We start from the raw sequence: 19,319 nt of genomic DNA, 5'->3' as shown, positions 1-19,319 counted from the left end.
AGCAATTACTATGTTTGAGGCTCTGTACTAAGCATTGGGAATGCAAAGAGAAAAAACAAACAAACCAAAAAAAAAAAAAACAAAAAAAACAACAAACAAACCCGACAATAGTTCTTGCTTTCAAGAAGCTTACAATCAAATGGCAATACACACACACACACACACACACACACACACACACACACACACACACACACACATATATATATATATATACATGTAGATAGATAGATAGATAAGTACATATAACACTACACCTATAAAATAGACAGAATAAAGTATTAAAGAGAAAAGATACTACAGAAGGCTTTTTGAAATATCCTATCTAATTTTAATGGAGTCTGGTCCTACCCAATGAATATTTGCCAAATCTCTATACTATTTCAGGAACTGTTCAAGCTAAATAAAACATGTTAGCTTTTCAAACATTTCTTCCCATTTCTATGTTTCCTCTTGAAATGGCAAATCAACTCAAGTACAGCAGCACATTATGGGGAAGTGTTTAATCTTTAGGGTCTCAGGGGTATGGGTCAAGTCATTTTCATATCCAAAGCATTTTAGACCTATTTGTTTGGGCTTATGAATTGGCATTCATTATAGCATCCACTGTGGGCTCATTTCATACCATTTCTGCACATGCTTGACTGCTTGTTTTCACAGTAGGCAATAAGAATAAAGGACAATTTTAGCATGTGGACCAATTTAATTTACCTCAGTATCCAATATTTTCTAAAATCTCTATTTAAAATCACATACATTAACTGCTGACTAGAAAAAATCCAGTAAATCTGTGGTAGGAGAAAGAGAGAAGGGGAATGAATCATAGTGCCTTAGAAAAGCTCTTTTCTTTGTTGCAGATGGAGAGACTGAGGCACAAAAAGATTAAAAGACTTGAATCTAAAAATACATCTGCTAGGTTTCAAAAGGTTGCATGCATGTGTCCATGCAAGACTGCAGAGAATATTAGCTGCTCACTGTGCTAATGAGGCTTCTTGCTGGCAATCTGAATTCCCATTGTAAGCTCCATTAAAAATACACATGGCAGGTAGTACAAATTGGAATGTCCTTCTGGTAATTATTACTTTGCTTAGGAAGGGAATTCAATTTGTAGTTACATCTAAATGCATCTATATATGTTATGGAAGTTATCTGGGAAGGGTTATAGGTAGGGGCAATTAAAGTGGAAAGGTTAAGAAATACTATTTAGATCAAAAAGAGCAGTATATCAACATACACATATTATATTAGTAAAAGAAAAGCCCTGCCTCCAAAAATACTGCCAAGACCAGAGAGTGACCAGGGCAGATCAAAATGAGCTGCCTGAAACACAAGTCACAAAAATAGTAACTTAAAATGTCATGGGAAGTTTGTCCCGCTCATATCCCCAGATAATTTCTGGGTTCACTGTGAACTTTTTCCTTGTTTTTTACTGACCCAGGAAATGCTCTCAACAAGAACAAATGGAAATTTTTTACTTTGGGAGTTAAGATTTTACTTAGTGATCAGTGTGCATATTTTAAAAGGGAAAAAAAAGAACGAATTGCTTTGAAAGCAGAAAAAGTGTTTTTCTTTTCCTATCTGTGCATCCATCCAAATTACCATAAAAAATCTGCTGAACCTTACTGCAAGTCACAGTTGGATTGAAATTAAGAATGGAAAATCTCAGACCCAAAGGATTTTAGAGAAATGGTCAAGGAAAACAAGATGAGGGTGTCTTTGTAATTCTTTACTAATATTGCTGAAAACTGTGATGTGAGATAATGATGACAAGGGCAGCCTTGGAGTAAGAAAGATCTGATTCAAGTGATATTTGTAATACATATTAGGAGGATGACCATGGACAAATTATGTGACTTCTATGTGCCCCTAGACAACACTCTAAGATAAAGTCTATTGGTAAAGCCACTGATAGTTTTCAATATTGGTAAAATCACTGGTGCAGATTAAAAAAAAAATAATAAATCCAAAGTAACAACAGCCACAAAATCTACTGCCTGAGAACTCACATGAAGCCACTAATTGGTAGTGGTGGTTTCAATCAAAGCTTGCTAAATACTGTATAATATTATCCAATTGTAGGGACTGTGAAAAAAGCAAATTAATAGCTGAGACAGTAATAAAAGCTGTTTCTAAACCCCTTGCCTATACTATTATACTTCCCACCACACAATTTCTCTAAACCACAAGGTTCCCTAGCACATATCATAAAAGTATGCTGGATTTGAAGTCAGGAAATTGGGTTCTTTTACTTACTATCCATGTGGCCTTGGGTAAGTCAGTTAATGTCTTGGGCTTTAGTTTCCTCATCTGTATAATAAAAGTATGATGAAGTAGCCTATAAGGTCCCTGTGATATTATGATTTTTCCAGTGTTATAAGTCTTTGATTTTATGAATGTTATCTTTGACACTCACTTAACCTGTTGTAAGGGATAAACTGAGTGAAGACCTCTCATGGGAATATGGCCTTGAGATTTTGCAATAATAATTTGAGTTATAGCTAAAAAGCTGCAGGTGTTCAATTGTCTTGGATGAACATTTCCCTTCCTGTTTCCAACAACCTCTTAATTAGCATTTAAGTACTTCTTTTAAAGGTGATGATGGCTTTGGGAATTCAGATAACAGAATTCTTTCTTTCAAGAATATCTGCTTGTATAGCAGTTTTCTAGGAAAAATTTAAGAGTTTTTATTTACTAATATTCTTTTGTTTCTGTTATAGATTTCTGCATTTAGAATGTAAGCCAGGACTCTCCCAAAAAAGCCAGGGAATGGGTGGGGTCTTCTGTATTTAGGGTCTATTTAATTTTGTGTTTTGCAGTTTGTGCTTTGTGCTCTTCTATTGAAACTTTGTTAGGAGTTGCTCTTTCTTACAAGATGGTAATAAATCCCCTTTTGCTTTTTCTTATCTTGAGAGTCCCTGATTGTTTTTGTGGTTGCTACCATCCCACACACTAGTAAATTATTGCTCTAAATAATGCACCTTATGATATGAAGCTGTGGACTTACTATATCCAGTGACATTGGTCTCTTTGTTGTTTGTTGCACACAATAATCCATCATTAATTCTGAGAAGTTTCATTGGCTGTCTCTCATGCCTAGAACTCTCTCCAGCATTTTCTCTGCCTCCTGATCATCCTGGCTTCCTTCAAATTTCAGTTTCTGCAAGAAGCCTTTCCCAGTACTGCTTGATTTTAATGCCTTCCCTCAAAGACTAACCATAAATCACCCAAAAACTAAACCCAAATTTAATTGTGTATTCTTATTTGTACACAATTGCTTACATTTTGTCTTGTTAGCTAGATGGTGAGTTTCACAAAGGAAGGTCATATTTTGACTTTTTCTGTAACCCCCAAGTCTTGGCACAGTGTTTGGCACACAGTAAGTACTTAATAAATGCTAGTTGATTGACTGCATGTAATTACCAGTCTAGCATTTACATAGGTATCCCCAAATACCTCAGATGTTTGTTCCTATTTGGACAAATATATCTACATATACTTATAGCCAAAGTGAAATATTATGATGAGCTAATGAAAGACCTACAACATGCTCCTCTTTCTTTGACGGTAATGATCTGATGTGATTAGGAATGAGTTAATATCGTAATTGTGATCATAAGAAGGCGCCTAGAACAATGATTCCTTTTCTAATGATTCCATAAGCTCATTCACTTAATACTTGTATGTTTTCATATGGGTTTTCCAATACATGTTTGCCTCTAATAAATGTTTTATCATTTCTAAGGGATTTCAAACATGTGCTCTTAAGTTTAAGTCCAAGTGACATTCAAAGATAATCAGTAGCTAGCATCTTGTTAACTTCAAAGAACACCACTACTTCAGAAATACTTTTCATTTTGTGAAAGAATTAATCACTGAGTCAGTCAACTAGCATTTTATTAATTGCTCAATATGTGCCAGGGACGATGAGTTCTGGGAATACAAAGAAAGGCAAGAGACAATCCTTGTTTTCAAAAAGTTTACAACCTAATGGATCTCATGGTTTAAGAGATATGATCTATGTTACAGATAGAGATATTAATAGGAGACTCAGAAATACAGTTGTCTACCCACCCAAACTGTTATTTTTTTAAAGTAGCAGTTAAATCTAAGACAAAGTAATATTTCAAATATTTCAAAACCAGCCAAAAACCAGTGAGAAATCAGTTAAAATCACTTATCTTGCAAAGACCTCAATGTTTGACCTAATTTAATTCAAATTCTTTTCAGACAAAAACAAAGTCTGCCTGAGTGTCCAGAGCTCTAGAACAAAGAGCGCTCCCTCCAGACTGATGGGACTAACATAAGCTTTAGGCTTGGCTTTAGTACTAATGGCTGTGTATCCCTAGGGAAACATAACTCAAGGAAAGATGCGTGGTTAAATCTAAAAAGAAAAGCAATTGTATCGAACTGCCAAGAGGATGTGACAATCATGCAGGTCTACAGAATTCTCCTGGAAGTGAATTATAATTGCAGCAGAAAGGAAGTTAACCTTTTATCTCAGAATAATTGTAAACAAAAAGAAATTACAAATAATCCTCTAATTGAACATGACATATACTGTCATGGAATGCTGAAAAAACAATAATTCCAGAAATCTATGCTTTCTGAGAAAGGAAAGAGAAAGACTCCAAAATATATACTAACAATAGAATTTTTGCTAAAAGAATTGCAAGCATTACAAAAATAAATTTTTCAAACTTTTATTTTGAGAAGAAATCGATAGATGAAAGGGGGAAAAAGTGAGTTTTCCTTTAGTGGGTGTAATAATGGGAAAATAACTTTGTCAGAAAAGTTACACAATTTTCACATGGCCAATTATTATTTTAAAACACCTATGTTTTCTCAATCATAACAACTCAAGAAAAAGGTAGGATAATTCTCATCTTACAGATGAGGAAACTAAGGTTCACAATTTTAAGTTATCTGTTTGCATAAGACATAGAGCTAATAAGTCTCAGAATTAGGACTTAAACCAGGATTAATAGATTCTAAGTCTAACAATCTTTTTTCTTCTACTATAATTGACTCTCCAAGAACTTTTTGATTCTATTAAAAGAAGAAAAAAATCTCTTTTGAGTACTTCCCATCTCCTTCTTCAGTCTTTCTCTTTGTGTTATCCTTTAGGTGCCTTTCTGTATATCCCTATCCTATCACTATAAAACAGACATAAGGAAGATTAAAATTCTTATTAAACCTTAGTACTCATTGGGCCCAATACTCTTATTTTTACATAAGAAAACTAAGGCCCACAGGAAGGTAAGTGACAGCAAAAAGGTCACACAACAAATAAATAGCAGAATTAGAATTTAAAGACTCAACCTCAGAATTAAATTCAGATTTCTTTTAGCTACTTGGTGCTGCTGCATTGAGAGAAACAGTACAAGCTCTGTATAAGAGTCAGGCTCGTGTTCTTCCCTAATGTCATAATCGATTTTAATGAAACATTGCTTTCCTTTTCTTCCAATTAATAAGAGAACAAAGGCAATCAGTCCTGAAAGGATGTGGGGCTGGCCTTTCCTTTTATAATCATGGTTTTTGACATTTCCAGTAATTGCTTACCTTGGAAAGATGATTTGGTTTCTATTTCATTCCCAGTCTCTATGTTTTAGATCCTAATATAATGTAACATCAGCTAGAATACCAAAGTCTACAGTGTACAGAGCAACCTACAATCAGATACAGTTAACTTTTCTCCCTGAGAGCAATCAAGGTACCCAAGATCCTGTTCTAGCTCCTCCCCCTCATGCCCCAAATTCAGAGATATGCTACTTGAATCATCACCACTGAACCATTCAGAAATTTTGTTTTACATATATATATATATATAAATATAATATATATGAATGTATGTATACAATAATATTAAGCCAAAATGAACATACATACTATATATATGCATGCATATTCAATTTGGCTTAATATTATTATTTGCAATCATCGTGATCATCAACCATCATAATGTTAGTAAACTCACATACATGGTGTTGTACTGTTTACATATACATATATGTATATACATATATATATGTATATATGTATATATATATATATATGCACACACACATATATGTGGTGCTCTATACTGATAAGAAGCAGAAGTATCATTTCCAACAATTTGTAAAGGAGAAACCTGAGGCAGTGTAGAACAATGGAAAAAGCAATAATTGGAGTTTGAGGACATGGGTTCAAATCACACCTCTGTAATTTACTATCTATGTGGCACAATAGAGAGAACACTAGTTTGAAGGATGGATCTGAGTTCAAATTCAGCTTCAGACACTCATTACCTTTGTGACCTTGAGCAAGTCACTTCATCCTGTTTGTCTTAAATTCTCATCTGTAAAATGAGCTGGAGAAGGAAATGGTGGAATGCTCTGGTATCTTTGCCAAAAAAACCTCAAATAAAGTCACAGAAAGTTGGAGATAAATTACTCAATAACAATGACCATGGATAGGCCATTTAATTTCACCAGACCTCACTTATCTCTTTTAAAGAGAGAAGGGACTAGATGGTTTCTGATATCCCTTCTAAGAAGAGATTCAGAGAGATTAAAGGCATCTCTATGTTGGAGTGGGAAGGACTCTGCAAGTTCTTAAGAGTCAAGAAAACTTGAGTTCAACTTCTGTGTCTGATAATTTTTAGCTGTGTTCAATGGTGTCCTGATAAATGTTTAACAACCAGCTCTCCTAAAAGAAATGATACACGTTTAAGTTTAAGTTGTAGTATTTGCATTTTCTTCATCATTTTATTAAGTCAAAAAAAAATCACCAAAACATTGAATCAAGTCCTGATCTCTAGTTTTTGTTGAGATCTGAGGTATAAATGCTAAATGCTCATACTGAATATTTAACAATTGACTCAGAGTCCATAGGAAATGATTCCAGCATATTCTTGTATGTTACTGTAAGGAGGTGCCTTAATCACTTTGTGACTCAAATTTCTTATCTGTGATATGTAGGTACCAGAGAGAATCATGACCCTTTTTGACTCCAACTCTATGTTCTATAATAAACAACTTATTAGATGTAGCATGTAGCAGAGATTAAAAAAAAAAAAAGCAATAGTTGGCAATTCTTGCTTCCAGGAAAATCAGAAGCAGAGGGAAAAGACATATTTAACTAGGAGGGAGGAAAAGGGGAGCTAGGCAAGATCAAGAGGAGAGAACTCTGATCTCTGGATACAACTCATTATGAGTAGAAAGACCCAAAGCACGAGTTGTGATGAGGAAACAGAAACCCTAAGACACTAAAAGCTTACTTTTTGGAAGCATGGGGCAAAAAGGGAGCTATATATTTTCTCTAATGGGGTGCTACAAGCTAAGGAATTCGACCGGTATCAGTCAGCTTCCTCTATATGTTTTCATCCCACTGATCATACTGTTATTATTATTAGTAGTAATAACTAATTAATAATTATTAGTAATTAATAATACTTAATGTTATAGCACTCAATATACATGAGGCAATGCACTAAGGGCTTTGCAATTATTATCTTATTTGATCCTCCTACTATTATTAGTTCCATTTTACAGAAGAAAACAGAGGTTTAGTGAGTTATCTGGGGTCTTACAATTATTAAGTATCTGAGACTGGATTTAAACTCGTCTTCCTGATTTCAGACCCAGCATTCTATCTACTGCACTACTGTCAAGCTGTCTCTCTAAGTTGTGTCAAAGCCAGGATGCAAAGTCTGTTACAATGGAAAAAAAAACATATTGGACTTGAAGGACTTGGATTCACATATCTAACTCATTGTTTGGTGTTGATTATTGTTGGTATTGGGTTAAGATCAGTTTCCTAATGCATAAATTGCAGGGGTTGTCCTAAAATAGGCTCTTAGGTTCTTTTTAGTTCTAAATTTGTGTTCCTGTGTTATCTATTTTGTGCTATACTATTTCACAGATAAGCTAGAATTTTATTCTAGAAAAGTAGATCAAAGGAGTAAGATTTTCTCAAAGTAAGAGAAAGCAATTACTTTGCAATTTTCTTCAGTTCTAACTTGTATTCCATTCAAAATTTGGCATCTGATTTAAGTTGAATATGTAAAGATATTAGCACCATACAACTGTTTTTTAGCAAAGAAACAAAATTAAAAATATGTATGTGTATATATATATATATATATGTGTGTGTATATTATATATATATGTATATGTGTGTGTGTGTGTGTGTGTGTACAAAGGAAGATGCAATTATTTGATAGTGATTATCTATTTCATAATAATTTTTAAAAATTTCATTTTGAACATGGAATCTATATGAATTACATGTGCTTTCTAAACACTTTTAGGAGCCTCAATTCATGAAGTTAATTAAACAGTAGGTTTGTCCAAGAAGAATCATACCAGAGTGTGTGAAACAGAATCAACTCTAGAGAAGACATGCTTATAGGCCAGCAGATGCATAACTAGCAATCTAGTGCCCCCAGGCCAAACCATCATCCATGTCATTCATGGTAACTGATAAACCCTGCCAGCTGCACTCAGGGTCCAAGAGGTTATTGATTCCTAGCTTGCTAGAATGAACTCTTGCTGATAATCAGGATCCTACAGAGTGGCAAAGGACTAGGTATGTGAATATAGCCAGGCAACTCATTTCTCTATTAAGTTTTCTTATCTGATTGTGGAAAAATATTTAGGGGATGGGTAAGGAGATGGACAGCAATGCATAAACAACCAAAATGCATGGATTATATAAGATGTTCATAATTAATTCAGAGTACCTACATGTTATATATAAGGTGAACCATTAGCATGTTATTATATTTCACATTGGTTTATTGAAAACAAACTCAAAGAATGCCAAATGTTTTTATTAGATTGTCAAGGGAGGGGGATGGAATGTGGCAGAAAAAATGACCAATTTTAAATGCCATTTATTTTAGAAAAGGAAATTAATGAGGAAAAGTTCAGTATCAATGAAATTGCAAGAATATAATGAGCTGTGTGCATTCCCAGGAGGGACTTTTTAAAAAATTATTTTTCAGGTGAATTGTAGTTATACCGTTTTTGATCTATGCCTCCATTCTTTTTTAGAAAGTTAAAACATATTTTAGTGAGTCAAGAAAAAGAAAAAAAGTGATTCTGTTTCCAGTGCTCAGTACAGAAATTAGATTTTCTTTAGATGAAAGCTGGCATTATATTGACCTTTGTGCTAAACAAACACTTGGCAAATGAAACCTGAAGATTATAATTCTTTTTGCATCATTAACTGGAACATGGAGGGCTCTGCTGGGCTTCAATAATAGTGATAAACAAAGAAAGCCTAACACATTTGTGTCTAAAGCATGTGGCTTCCTAACTTGGAGTGGTGGTGCTATTTGTCTGGCCAAAATAAGTAACTGAGTCAGCACCCCCCCTTTGGAATGTAGAATGCTACACAGCAGGAATCTTTCCTCAACCATAGCCTTTCCTCTTGCCATTTCCAGCTTCAAGCGCACCCCCTTCCCTGGTTCCAGCATGTTCTCTGCATCAATGTTCATAATTCTCCTTTTTCCTGCTTTGTTTTTTCCTTCCTTTTCCCTCGTGTTTTAAAACTGACTTATTATATAAAGCTAGGTTTTCCTGGAGTGAGGTTTAGTGCTGAGAAGATAGGTTTAATGCAAGGTGGTACCATAAGATGGGCACTGAATTGTGTCAAGAAGTGATGAGAAAGATTTCAGATAATTATGGGAAGAATGGGAGCTGATACAGAGAAAACTGAACAGGACTAGGTGAACAATTTAAACATTAACAACAATCTTGTAAACATAAGTGACTCTGAAAGACTTAACTATATCAATGTAATGATGATTCCAAAGGCCTTATGATACATGCTATCTGCATAGTGATAGAAGCAAGGAATACAAGTTGCAGAAAGACATGTGCTTCTCAGAATATGACAAATACATCCATATTTATTTTCCTTAGGGAAATAAAGATAGAACATTATATATGAGCCAAAAGGACTCAAATTAAAATCATCTCTCTCACATACTAGCTATGTGACTTTAGGCAAGTCATGAATTTACTCTATTCCTGTTTCTTCATTTATAAAATGGGGCATTTAGATTAACTAGCTTTTGCAATCCTTTCTGGCTCTAGAGCTATGATACTATGGATTTTGGAGTGAGAGTCAGGAGAATTGAATTCCAGTAACAATTGTAATAATCTTATTTTGTGAGGTGAGACAGGACTTGTCACCTCTCTGCACTTCCAATCCCTGATTTGTCAAATGAAGGTGCTGGACTACATATTCCCATGGATGCCTAACCAGAGTTAGCTTTTTATAATTATAGTTTGGTCTAGATTTTATATCTACAAAAAATCCTTATGAAAATAACTTTACAAAATGATTCATTCTAATCCACAGAAAACATGAGCATTGGAAAAGAATTACATATGGGCAGCTCCTTCAAGATGTAATAATGCTTATAGCAGTTCATATTTATGCAACATTTTCTAGAAATTAAATATTCTATATTCATTAGCTCATTTACAACAACCTTATTAGAGATAAGTAGTGAACATATATGTTTATCCTTATTTCAAAGAAAACTAATGCTCAGATAAATTAATTAACTCAGGATAAATTAGGGGAAAAACCTTCTTTTCCCCCTTTAACAAAAATAACTAATCATAATTTAAATCATACTGTCATGCTTTCTTCTTTATCTGAATCTCAAGAATCTCAAAAGGCTTATTCTCAGAATCGTAATGTTTATTGTAGGAAGGAAACTCAGAGATCATTTAATCAAACCCATTATTTTTACATATGAGGAAACTGAGGCTCAGAAGACTTAAATAATTTATCACAAGTTTGCTTTATGTGAGGGTTACAAAGACATACAGACAAAGACTACACCTGTGATTACATTGATAAATAGAATTTCCTCATGAGAACATTTTCTCTGCCAATTTACATCAGCACTTTCTCTTCAATATGCAGTCTTAGAGTTTCCGAGAGCAGAGATATACCACTCATGATCAGCAGGCTACACATGGCCTGCCTAAAGCAGATTAAAATATGAGGGCAGCTGGATGGCACAGCAAAGAGAGTACCAGTTTTGAAATCAGAAGAACCTGAGTTCAACTCTAGCCTCAGACATTTAACACTTGCTTAGACTTTAACACTTTTAACTATATGACTCTGGGCCAGTCACTTAACCCTAAATGCCTGGGTCTCCCCCCCAAAAAAAAATCAGGTAAAATATAGTTGGAAAATATTAGACAAAATCCCCAAATGCCAGAAATAATGCTAATTTGTGGTTTTCTAAATAAATGTTCTCTTCATGTGTTTATTTTTACTTGAGTTTGACTTTGAGAAGTTAAGGATGTTTCAGAGGAACCAGGATCCAAATAGAACCTCCCTAATAGGACAGTTAGATGATGGGATAGAACAGGAGACTTGGAATCAGGAAGACCTGATCTCAAATTCAGACTCAGAAATTTCCCAGCTGTGTGAATTTAGGCAAGTCACTTCATCTCAGTTTGCTGCTGAAGAAGGAAATGGCAAACCACTCCAGCATCTTTACCAAAAAAAAACTCCATGATAGAGAGGTCCAAGGAGTCACAAAGAGCCAATTGAAACTATTAAACAACAGAAACAACAAAGTTCTCCTAAAAGAGAAGCCAAGTCCCCTTTTCCTCCTGCCCCAATCAAAGGAAATCCATTATAACTGTGTTTAAACAAACAAAAACACATGAACATACTTGGCCTTTTGAAAAACCAGTGTCACAGGCCCAATTAAAGGTACTGTTTGGCCCTGGTTTACCAACTATGAAACATATTTTTCCTTTGTCCTATATTCCTGTGTTTGGGTAATGATCTCAGCTGCTCCTTTACTGTTTGAGTTAGAAAGGAATGAATATAGACAGACCAGTGCAAGCCCAAGAAGCCATTCTTGAATGGATTATTGAAAAAAACTGAGAGCCTGAGAGACGTCACATTCAGAGGAAGCCAGAACAAATTATTCAACATAAAACTTCAGCAATTAAGAGGGCAGGAAAAGATTTCAACTAAGTCTGGACTGAAATTTTTACTTTTCAACCATTTATTCCATGTATACACATAGCCTTTAAATACACAAGTATATAGATAGCAATAGTCAACTTCTACCCCAGGATAGGCTGAGAATTGATCACCAATCACTTTAAATTTTCTGAATCCTTCCCCTATGCTCAAACTTTGAACACCTCTTGATGCCTCTTGTATATCTTTCTCTACTTCAGAAAAACCAGCTAAAGCAAAATTGATATCAGTTGGAAAATAATGTCTAAAATGAGGTTCTAAATGGCTATAAAGGAGGTTCTCAACTCCTTGATGTCATTGACCCCTTTAACAATCTAATGAATCCTATAGATATCTTTTCAAAATAACATTTTTAAATGCAAAAATTTAATATCCAGGATTCTTAAGAAAATCAATTATATTGAAAGTTACTCTCTATGTATTTGTATATGTATGAGTATATATATGTATTATATATAAATAAATATACAAAGACAAGTTCATATAATCCTAGGTCAAGAATCCCTTTTATAAAAGACCACTATGCCAGCACAATGAGAGTTCTTCTGATATAAGATGTATTGGTTTTATATTCAGACTGAATTGAATTAAGAGAAATAAGGGAATTGTAAATTTATGCTAAATTGCTCAGGCAAATAAAACTGATATAAGAGATCCATTTTAAAAGAAACATGGTGGTTTTATGAACTCAAAAATAAATGAGTGGGTCATTCACATTCTACATCTGCTCAAATTCTCTTAAACAGTTTCTAGAGAGCTCAGACTATGTACAGAATAATTTGATTGTCTGCTGAAGTCAATCTAGGAAAGATACATAATCTTCACTCTTAACTATGAAGACAACACCATGAAATTTATTTTGAGACAGAGAAATGGTCCTTCCCAGCAGAACAACAACTAGGATTTGATAAACTGCAACCAAGCTGCTCTCTATCCTTCATCCTCATCTGAATATTGTTGCCCTACCATTCCCACTTCTTTATATTCATTTGTACATATGTATATAATGTTCCCTATAATCAAATAAAAACTTCTTGAGGGCAAGGACTGTCTCATTTTTTGTCTCCCCAATGCCTCTCTTAGTACCTGGTACCATAACAGGAACTTTAAAAATAATGATAGATTAGTAGATTGGTAACAATCAAAAGGTTCATGATGTATCCATTTCTTGAATTCTTTCATACTTCACAGAGTAGGGAGGAATAGTTGTCTGAGTAGCAAAAGGGGTTCATTTTCTCCTTTCCTATTCCTCCCTCACTAAAAACTGCAGAATGGATGATAGGACTACTGAAAAATTCCTCATCTAACAGAGAGAACCCACCAACCAAAATATGTATTAACCTATTGCCTAACCAACCCTAGTTTCATCTGGTCTTAATCTGCTATGAGGAAGTATCACTGAATCATATATCAGAGAATACAGCACAAAATTTATGAGTAAATGCCTCAAGTCTATCCTGGGCTTTTAGACTCCTTATTTAGCCCACTCTAATGTAATTCAAAGCTCATTGGACTTATAGGGTGTTTTTTTTTAAATCTTTTCCAGATTACTTTATCTTTCACAGCAAGGGTTGAACTTCTCATTATCAACTTACTTCAGTATGCTATGATTTACATAATAACTAATCTTTCACTTTTTTTTGGTCAAAGAATTTAAATTTAGAGGTACTCCTACCCAAAGCTTAGAGCAAAGAGAGATAAGGTATATGTCAATAAAGTTAAATAGCTTGACTAAGATGTAAGCACAATTTACAAAAACAGGGATGGAGGTGCTTTGTTATCTCCATAACTACAATATAAATATTAGACAAACCTCCTAATACATAGATACAGAAGATTACATATATTCAATAGAAAAAAATCCCACAAGCCTACTTTAATACTTACTTGCTTCTTTTATATAAGTTCTGCAAGTGGCCAGAATGATTCAAATTACTTTTATTTGACTTAAGCTTTACACAATTATTTTTCTTATTCCATGAAGAATAATGATACTAGATCATCAGATGTAAAATTACTAGATTGCTGAGCGACTTCAGTTAATTACTAAGGAGTTAGGTCACTGAAAATGAGCAGAGCAGAATATATGAAAAATTATTTTCTAACTATTCAATTTCTTTACACAACATTATAATTGCCAGGATAGAGGAAAACAACCAGAAAAAAAAACCAAACTTGTTTTTTGTAACACCAACTGCTTCATTTTGACTTAGAGTATCAAGACAATAGTAGGAGAGTACTGAGAAGAAGGTTCAGTGACAATATGTTATATTTCTTGATGGGTAAGTTCTAGAATAATAAGGTAGTTAAAGTCAACTATTAAAAGGAGACTAAATTCCATATGGAAGAGGTCACCAGGTATCATCATATTAAAAAAAATCTCAATTTTATCTTTGTTATCCTTTCTCAATTTCCAGTTCCTTGTATGGAATAAAAGGAGAAAAGGGTATTTTTCAATACCACTTACTAGAATATTTAATCATTCTTACCTATATACAGGGAAGAATCTTTCCTTCTCACATGGTCATCAATGTAGGAGACTCCCAAAGGTTGCACAGGGGTAGCACCAATCCCCAAAAGGACCTGTGCACCAATGAGAAGCAAGTACATCATGTTGGTGGAAGTCCTATTTCTGCAGATTAGCTCCAGGTCTGGTCTCTTGTTGCTGGTGGACCCATTGGCAGCACATACGTCCCGTCCTTTGGCTCCCCATCTGATCTCCCCAGCCTCGTACTTATATTGATGGGTCAAGAACTCAGGCAGTGCAGAAAGCAGAGCTCCTAAGGCCATGACGATTCCACCACAGCCTATTAAACGTGGCCGGTGTCCCCTGGCTCCGAAGTAGCTCACAAAGAGGATGAGGGCCAAATTTCCAATCTCAAAGCTGCTAGCGATTACACCGACATCAGCACTCTGCAAGTTAAATCTCCTCTCTAGGGTAGTTAAGACACTGACCTGTAAAGAAAAAAGGAAAAGAAATGTGTTGGCATATAGGAAGCATCATTGTTCCTTCAGAGTTTAGTTCCTTACCTTGTCTTGGATCAATTGGATTTCTTTGATCATTCCAAGATTTCAGTAAGTCACAACTTAGGCAAAATTGACTTAAAACAAAACAAAAAAAAAAAACAAACAAAAAAAGGAACTTTTTTAAATTAAAAATTAAGAGGCTAAAAACTTGCCGAGTACTTCACTTTTCTGACATTACAGAATTCTACTTTATCTTTATTTCTTATATTCTTGAAGTTTCTTCTCTGTTCTCTTCAGTGATCACTAAGTAGTTTACATATCTACAAATTTAGAAACATTCCTAACTCCATTCTATTAATAGAATTTCAGAATTGGAAGATTCATCAGAAGTCTTCCATTTCAATTAATTTTTAAAAGAAAATCTTACCCCACAAAATTCCTAAAAATGATGATAAGAATGATAGCGAACATTTATAGTAAACAATGATTTAAGATTTGCAAAGACTTTACAGTTCTACCATATTTGATCCTCACAAATAACCCCCAAAGTAGGTGGTTTTATTATCCACATTTGGCAGCTGAGGAAATTGAGGTTGAAAGAAATTAAATGAAGTTATTTAGCCAAGGTAACACAGCTATTATTTATGGCAATTCAGGTTTTCCTGATTCCAAATGTAGCATTCTTTTTTTCCACATTTTTCTCCTTTGATCTGATTTTTCTTCTTTTTTTAAATTTATAACTTTTTTTTGACAGGACATATTTCTATTCCACATCAACTCATTGTATGATGAAAGAAAGATCTGTACTTTGTCTTATTGTTTTTCCTTGGGCTCAACTTTTCCATAAAGCTGCTTTACAAATGATTAAGCTAAGCAAATATTCTGAGGGAATACTTTATGACTTAATTAAGGGCGGAAATAATAACTTAAAAAGCAGTTTTGAAAAGATGGATCAATTAAGTTTATATGATGCAATAAAATTCACTTCTGCATTTTGATAAGGAAAGCACCAACTATAGTCAATATGCATGTGGAATTCAACTATCTTAAGTTCTCAGGAGATGAGAAACTTTTTAAAGTATTGATAAATGGATGAACAGGAAAAGCATCACAAGGGGAAAATAAGACAATGATGACCACTGGAAGTGGTTGTGAGGTATCATAGGTTTTTCTTAAGAAAGGTTTAAAATATGTTTTGCATTATTTCATGTGTATATTTGAAAAAACATTGCTTGCTTTCTCAGTGGCTGATGAAAGGGGCTGGAAGGAGGGAGAGAATTTGGAACTCAATTGAAAAAAATGAATGTTAAAAAACAAATTAATAAATTAAGAGGAAAAAAGCCAACAACATTTAATAAAGTTAGGGAAAGAAACAAAGGCAAAAAAAATAGTAGAGAGGGAAAACAGAGTGGAAGGAAGAAAGGAAGGAAAGGAAGGAAGGAAGGAAGGAAGGGAGGGATGAAGGAAAGAAGGAAGGAGGGAAGGAAGGGAGGGATGAAGGAAAGAAGGAAGGAGGGAAGCAAGGAAGGAAGGAAAGAGGAAAAAAAGGAAGGAAGGGAGGGAGGGAGGGAGGAAGGAAAGAAGGAATGAGGGAGGGAAGAAGGAAAGAAGTAAGGAAGGAAGGAAGAAATGAAGGAAAGAAGGAAGGAAGCAAGGAAGGAAGGAGAGAAGGAAGGAAGGAAGGAGGGAGGAAGGGAAGGGATAAAAATGGCTCAGTTTCAGTGGAAATATTCACTCATTCCTCTCTTCAGAATTTCTGATTATTTTCAGATTTAAAGTACTTCCTACTTATCCTCCAGGGTACTTCACTGATGCTTTGTCCAGGCTCACACTAATCATACTTGCCTAGGAAATCTCATTTATTATTAGAAAAGTGACTCTTTCTGATGCACAAGATTCATGGAGATCCCTTAATGCTCTCTACAGCAACTGCTGGAGGACTTGGTAAATGGGGTTTTATGATGAAGGATGGACCTCCTTAGGAAAACAATGTGGGCAAAGCCCTATAATTTTCCATAGGAACTTCCAAAGGAAACTTATTGGGTATGGCTGACTGTCAGAGAAGAGTAACATGTTAGAGCGAGAAGGACCTCAAATCTCATGGACTCCAAACATTTCATTGTGCACAAGTGTGGAAAATCAGACCCAGGCTGGTAAAGGCCCAAGGTGAAAAAAATTGTGACAGAGCCCAGAACAGGCCTTCTAATTCTTAGCTTAATGATTTTTCTTCCATGTATTCTTGTGACTGTCCCAGTTTTAAATGGTGCAATCTCAAGATCAAGAATGCTTAGTAGAAGCAGTTTTGGATGCAGAATTAAAACTGGGGCTCTTAATTTCATAATGCCCTATTATTTATGGCACATCAAATGCAAAGAGACGCAGACAGTAGCAACACTCACTGATCCTATAACATAATTTTTATGTTATGTTATAAATTATGTTATATATAACAATTTCTTATGTTATAGGTAAGAAGAAAATTCTGTTCTATCAAAGAATAACAGAATCTCAGTGTTGGAAGGGACCATCTAGTTAATCCAGGGATTCTTAACTTTGGGTCCATGATTTTTTAAACTATATTTTATTAATTGAATTTCAATAAAATTGGTTTCTATGAGAATCCTATTTTATTTCATACAATATTTGAGAATCCTATTCTACTTTATAAATTTAAAAACATTCTGAGAACAAGTCAGTAGGTTTCATCCACATGGCAAAGGAGATGACACAAAAAAGATTAAGAATCCAGTCCCACTTTTATCTGAACATGAATCTTCCCTACAATACTGAGAAATACTTATTCAGTCTTTGCTTGAATACCTTCAGTAAGGGGAAATAACATTACATCTTAAATAAATCCATCCTACTTTTAAACAGATTTCATTGTTAAGAAACTTTTCCTTGTATGGATTTAATCTGGCATTTCTTATCTTTAAACTATTGCTTCTATTTCTATACAAACAGAACAAATCTAATTTCTCATCCTCATGATAGTTCTTTAAATATTTGAAAACAGCCTTCATGTCCCCTATTCTTCAGGATGAACACTTCTAGTCCTTTTAATTAATAGTTACATGGCATATTCTCCTAGCCTTTTCACCATCTTGTTCACCTTCATCTAGAAGTGCTCCATTTCTGTTCTTTCAATACCATGGCATCCAGATTTACTCAAACGTTTCCAACTGTTGTCTGTGTAGAATACTGCAAAATGCTCATCTATCTTCTAGACATATTAATAAAGCTTTGAATAGCATTAGTTTCCTTCCTTCTCTCCCTTCCTTCCCACTCCCAACCCATCTCTATTTCTCTCTCTTCCATGTTAAGCTTGCTGTTGACTAATATCAAGATTGCAATCCACTAAAATAAAATCTAAAAGGCCCTTTCATAACATTTATACCAACATCCTCCCCAAAAAGGGAGAAGGGGAAAATGACCAAGATCACACAAGTAACATGGTACAATAGAACTGGAACTTCAACTCTGGCACTGACTGAAAAATCTAGCATTACTTTTGCTGCATTTCTCAAATCCTTTTTCTTTAAAAATTTTTGAGGTATTTTACTTTTCATGACAAACATTTTCCAGATTACCTCAAACTCCCTACCATGTGATATCTCTCTTATAACAAAGTCAAATAATTAAACAAAATTGACATTATAGTGACCTCATCTAAAAGGCATTTAATATTTCAAACCTGTAGCTCTCCCAACTCCACCTCCCAAAATAATTACTTATAATGAATATGCACAATCAAGCCAAACAAAATTTCTGTCTCTTTCTTTCTCTCCACACACATATGTATATATATATATATATCATACTGTATCCTCTATATTTCTCTGTCAGGCAATAGCACATTTTACCATCTGTCCTCTGGAATCCAATCCTTTTCATAGGAACTTCTGCTTAACTAAGCTTTCCTTCCTTCCTAACCCAACACCTCATTCTTGTGAAGTTGAGTTCTGGAACTCAAATACAATGCTCATTGTTTATCCCCTTTAAATATCATTTTTGTATGCTTGGTCTAACATGAGATCTTTTTCTTGGATCCTTATTGTGCCACCCAACATATTAACTATCTCAGCTTTGTATCATGTACTAATTGATCAAACATACCACTCATGCCTTTATGTCACTAGTAAAACCATGAACATTTATAAGAACAAACATAGATTCCTGGGGCACTCTTCTGGAGATCTATTTCAAAAGTCTGAATTATACAATTAATGACTATCACTGGGTCTGATCATTGACTTTTTTCTGAACTTTCCTAAGTACACTTGTGTCTATGCTACATCACTTTTTCATTTCCACAAGATTAGCATGAGAAATTTTGTAAAATG

At 34.4% G+C, this 19,319-nt stretch overlaps 1 protein-coding gene across 1 annotated transcript in view; it reads right to left on the bottom strand.

Moving 5' to 3' along the window:
• The window catches only part of SLCO3A1 (solute carrier organic anion transporter family member 3A1), a 340,259-nt gene that overhangs the window by 273,230 nt on the left and 47,710 nt on the right, over positions 1–19,319 (bottom strand). The window contains exon 2 of the mRNA XM_074282483.1: positions 14,499–14,964. Coding sequence (XP_074138584.1) covers positions 14,499–14,964 — 466 coding nt within the window. The remainder of the gene's footprint in view (positions 1–14,498; positions 14,965–19,319) is intronic.

The sequence above is a fragment of the Sminthopsis crassicaudata genome, chromosome 1 (genome assembly GCF_048593235.1).
Source record: "Sminthopsis crassicaudata isolate SCR6 chromosome 1, ASM4859323v1, whole genome shotgun sequence".
NCBI classification, from domain to species: Eukaryota; Metazoa; Chordata; class Mammalia; order Dasyuromorphia; family Dasyuridae; genus Sminthopsis; species Sminthopsis crassicaudata.
This window is presented reverse-complemented; position numbering and strand designations above follow the sequence as displayed.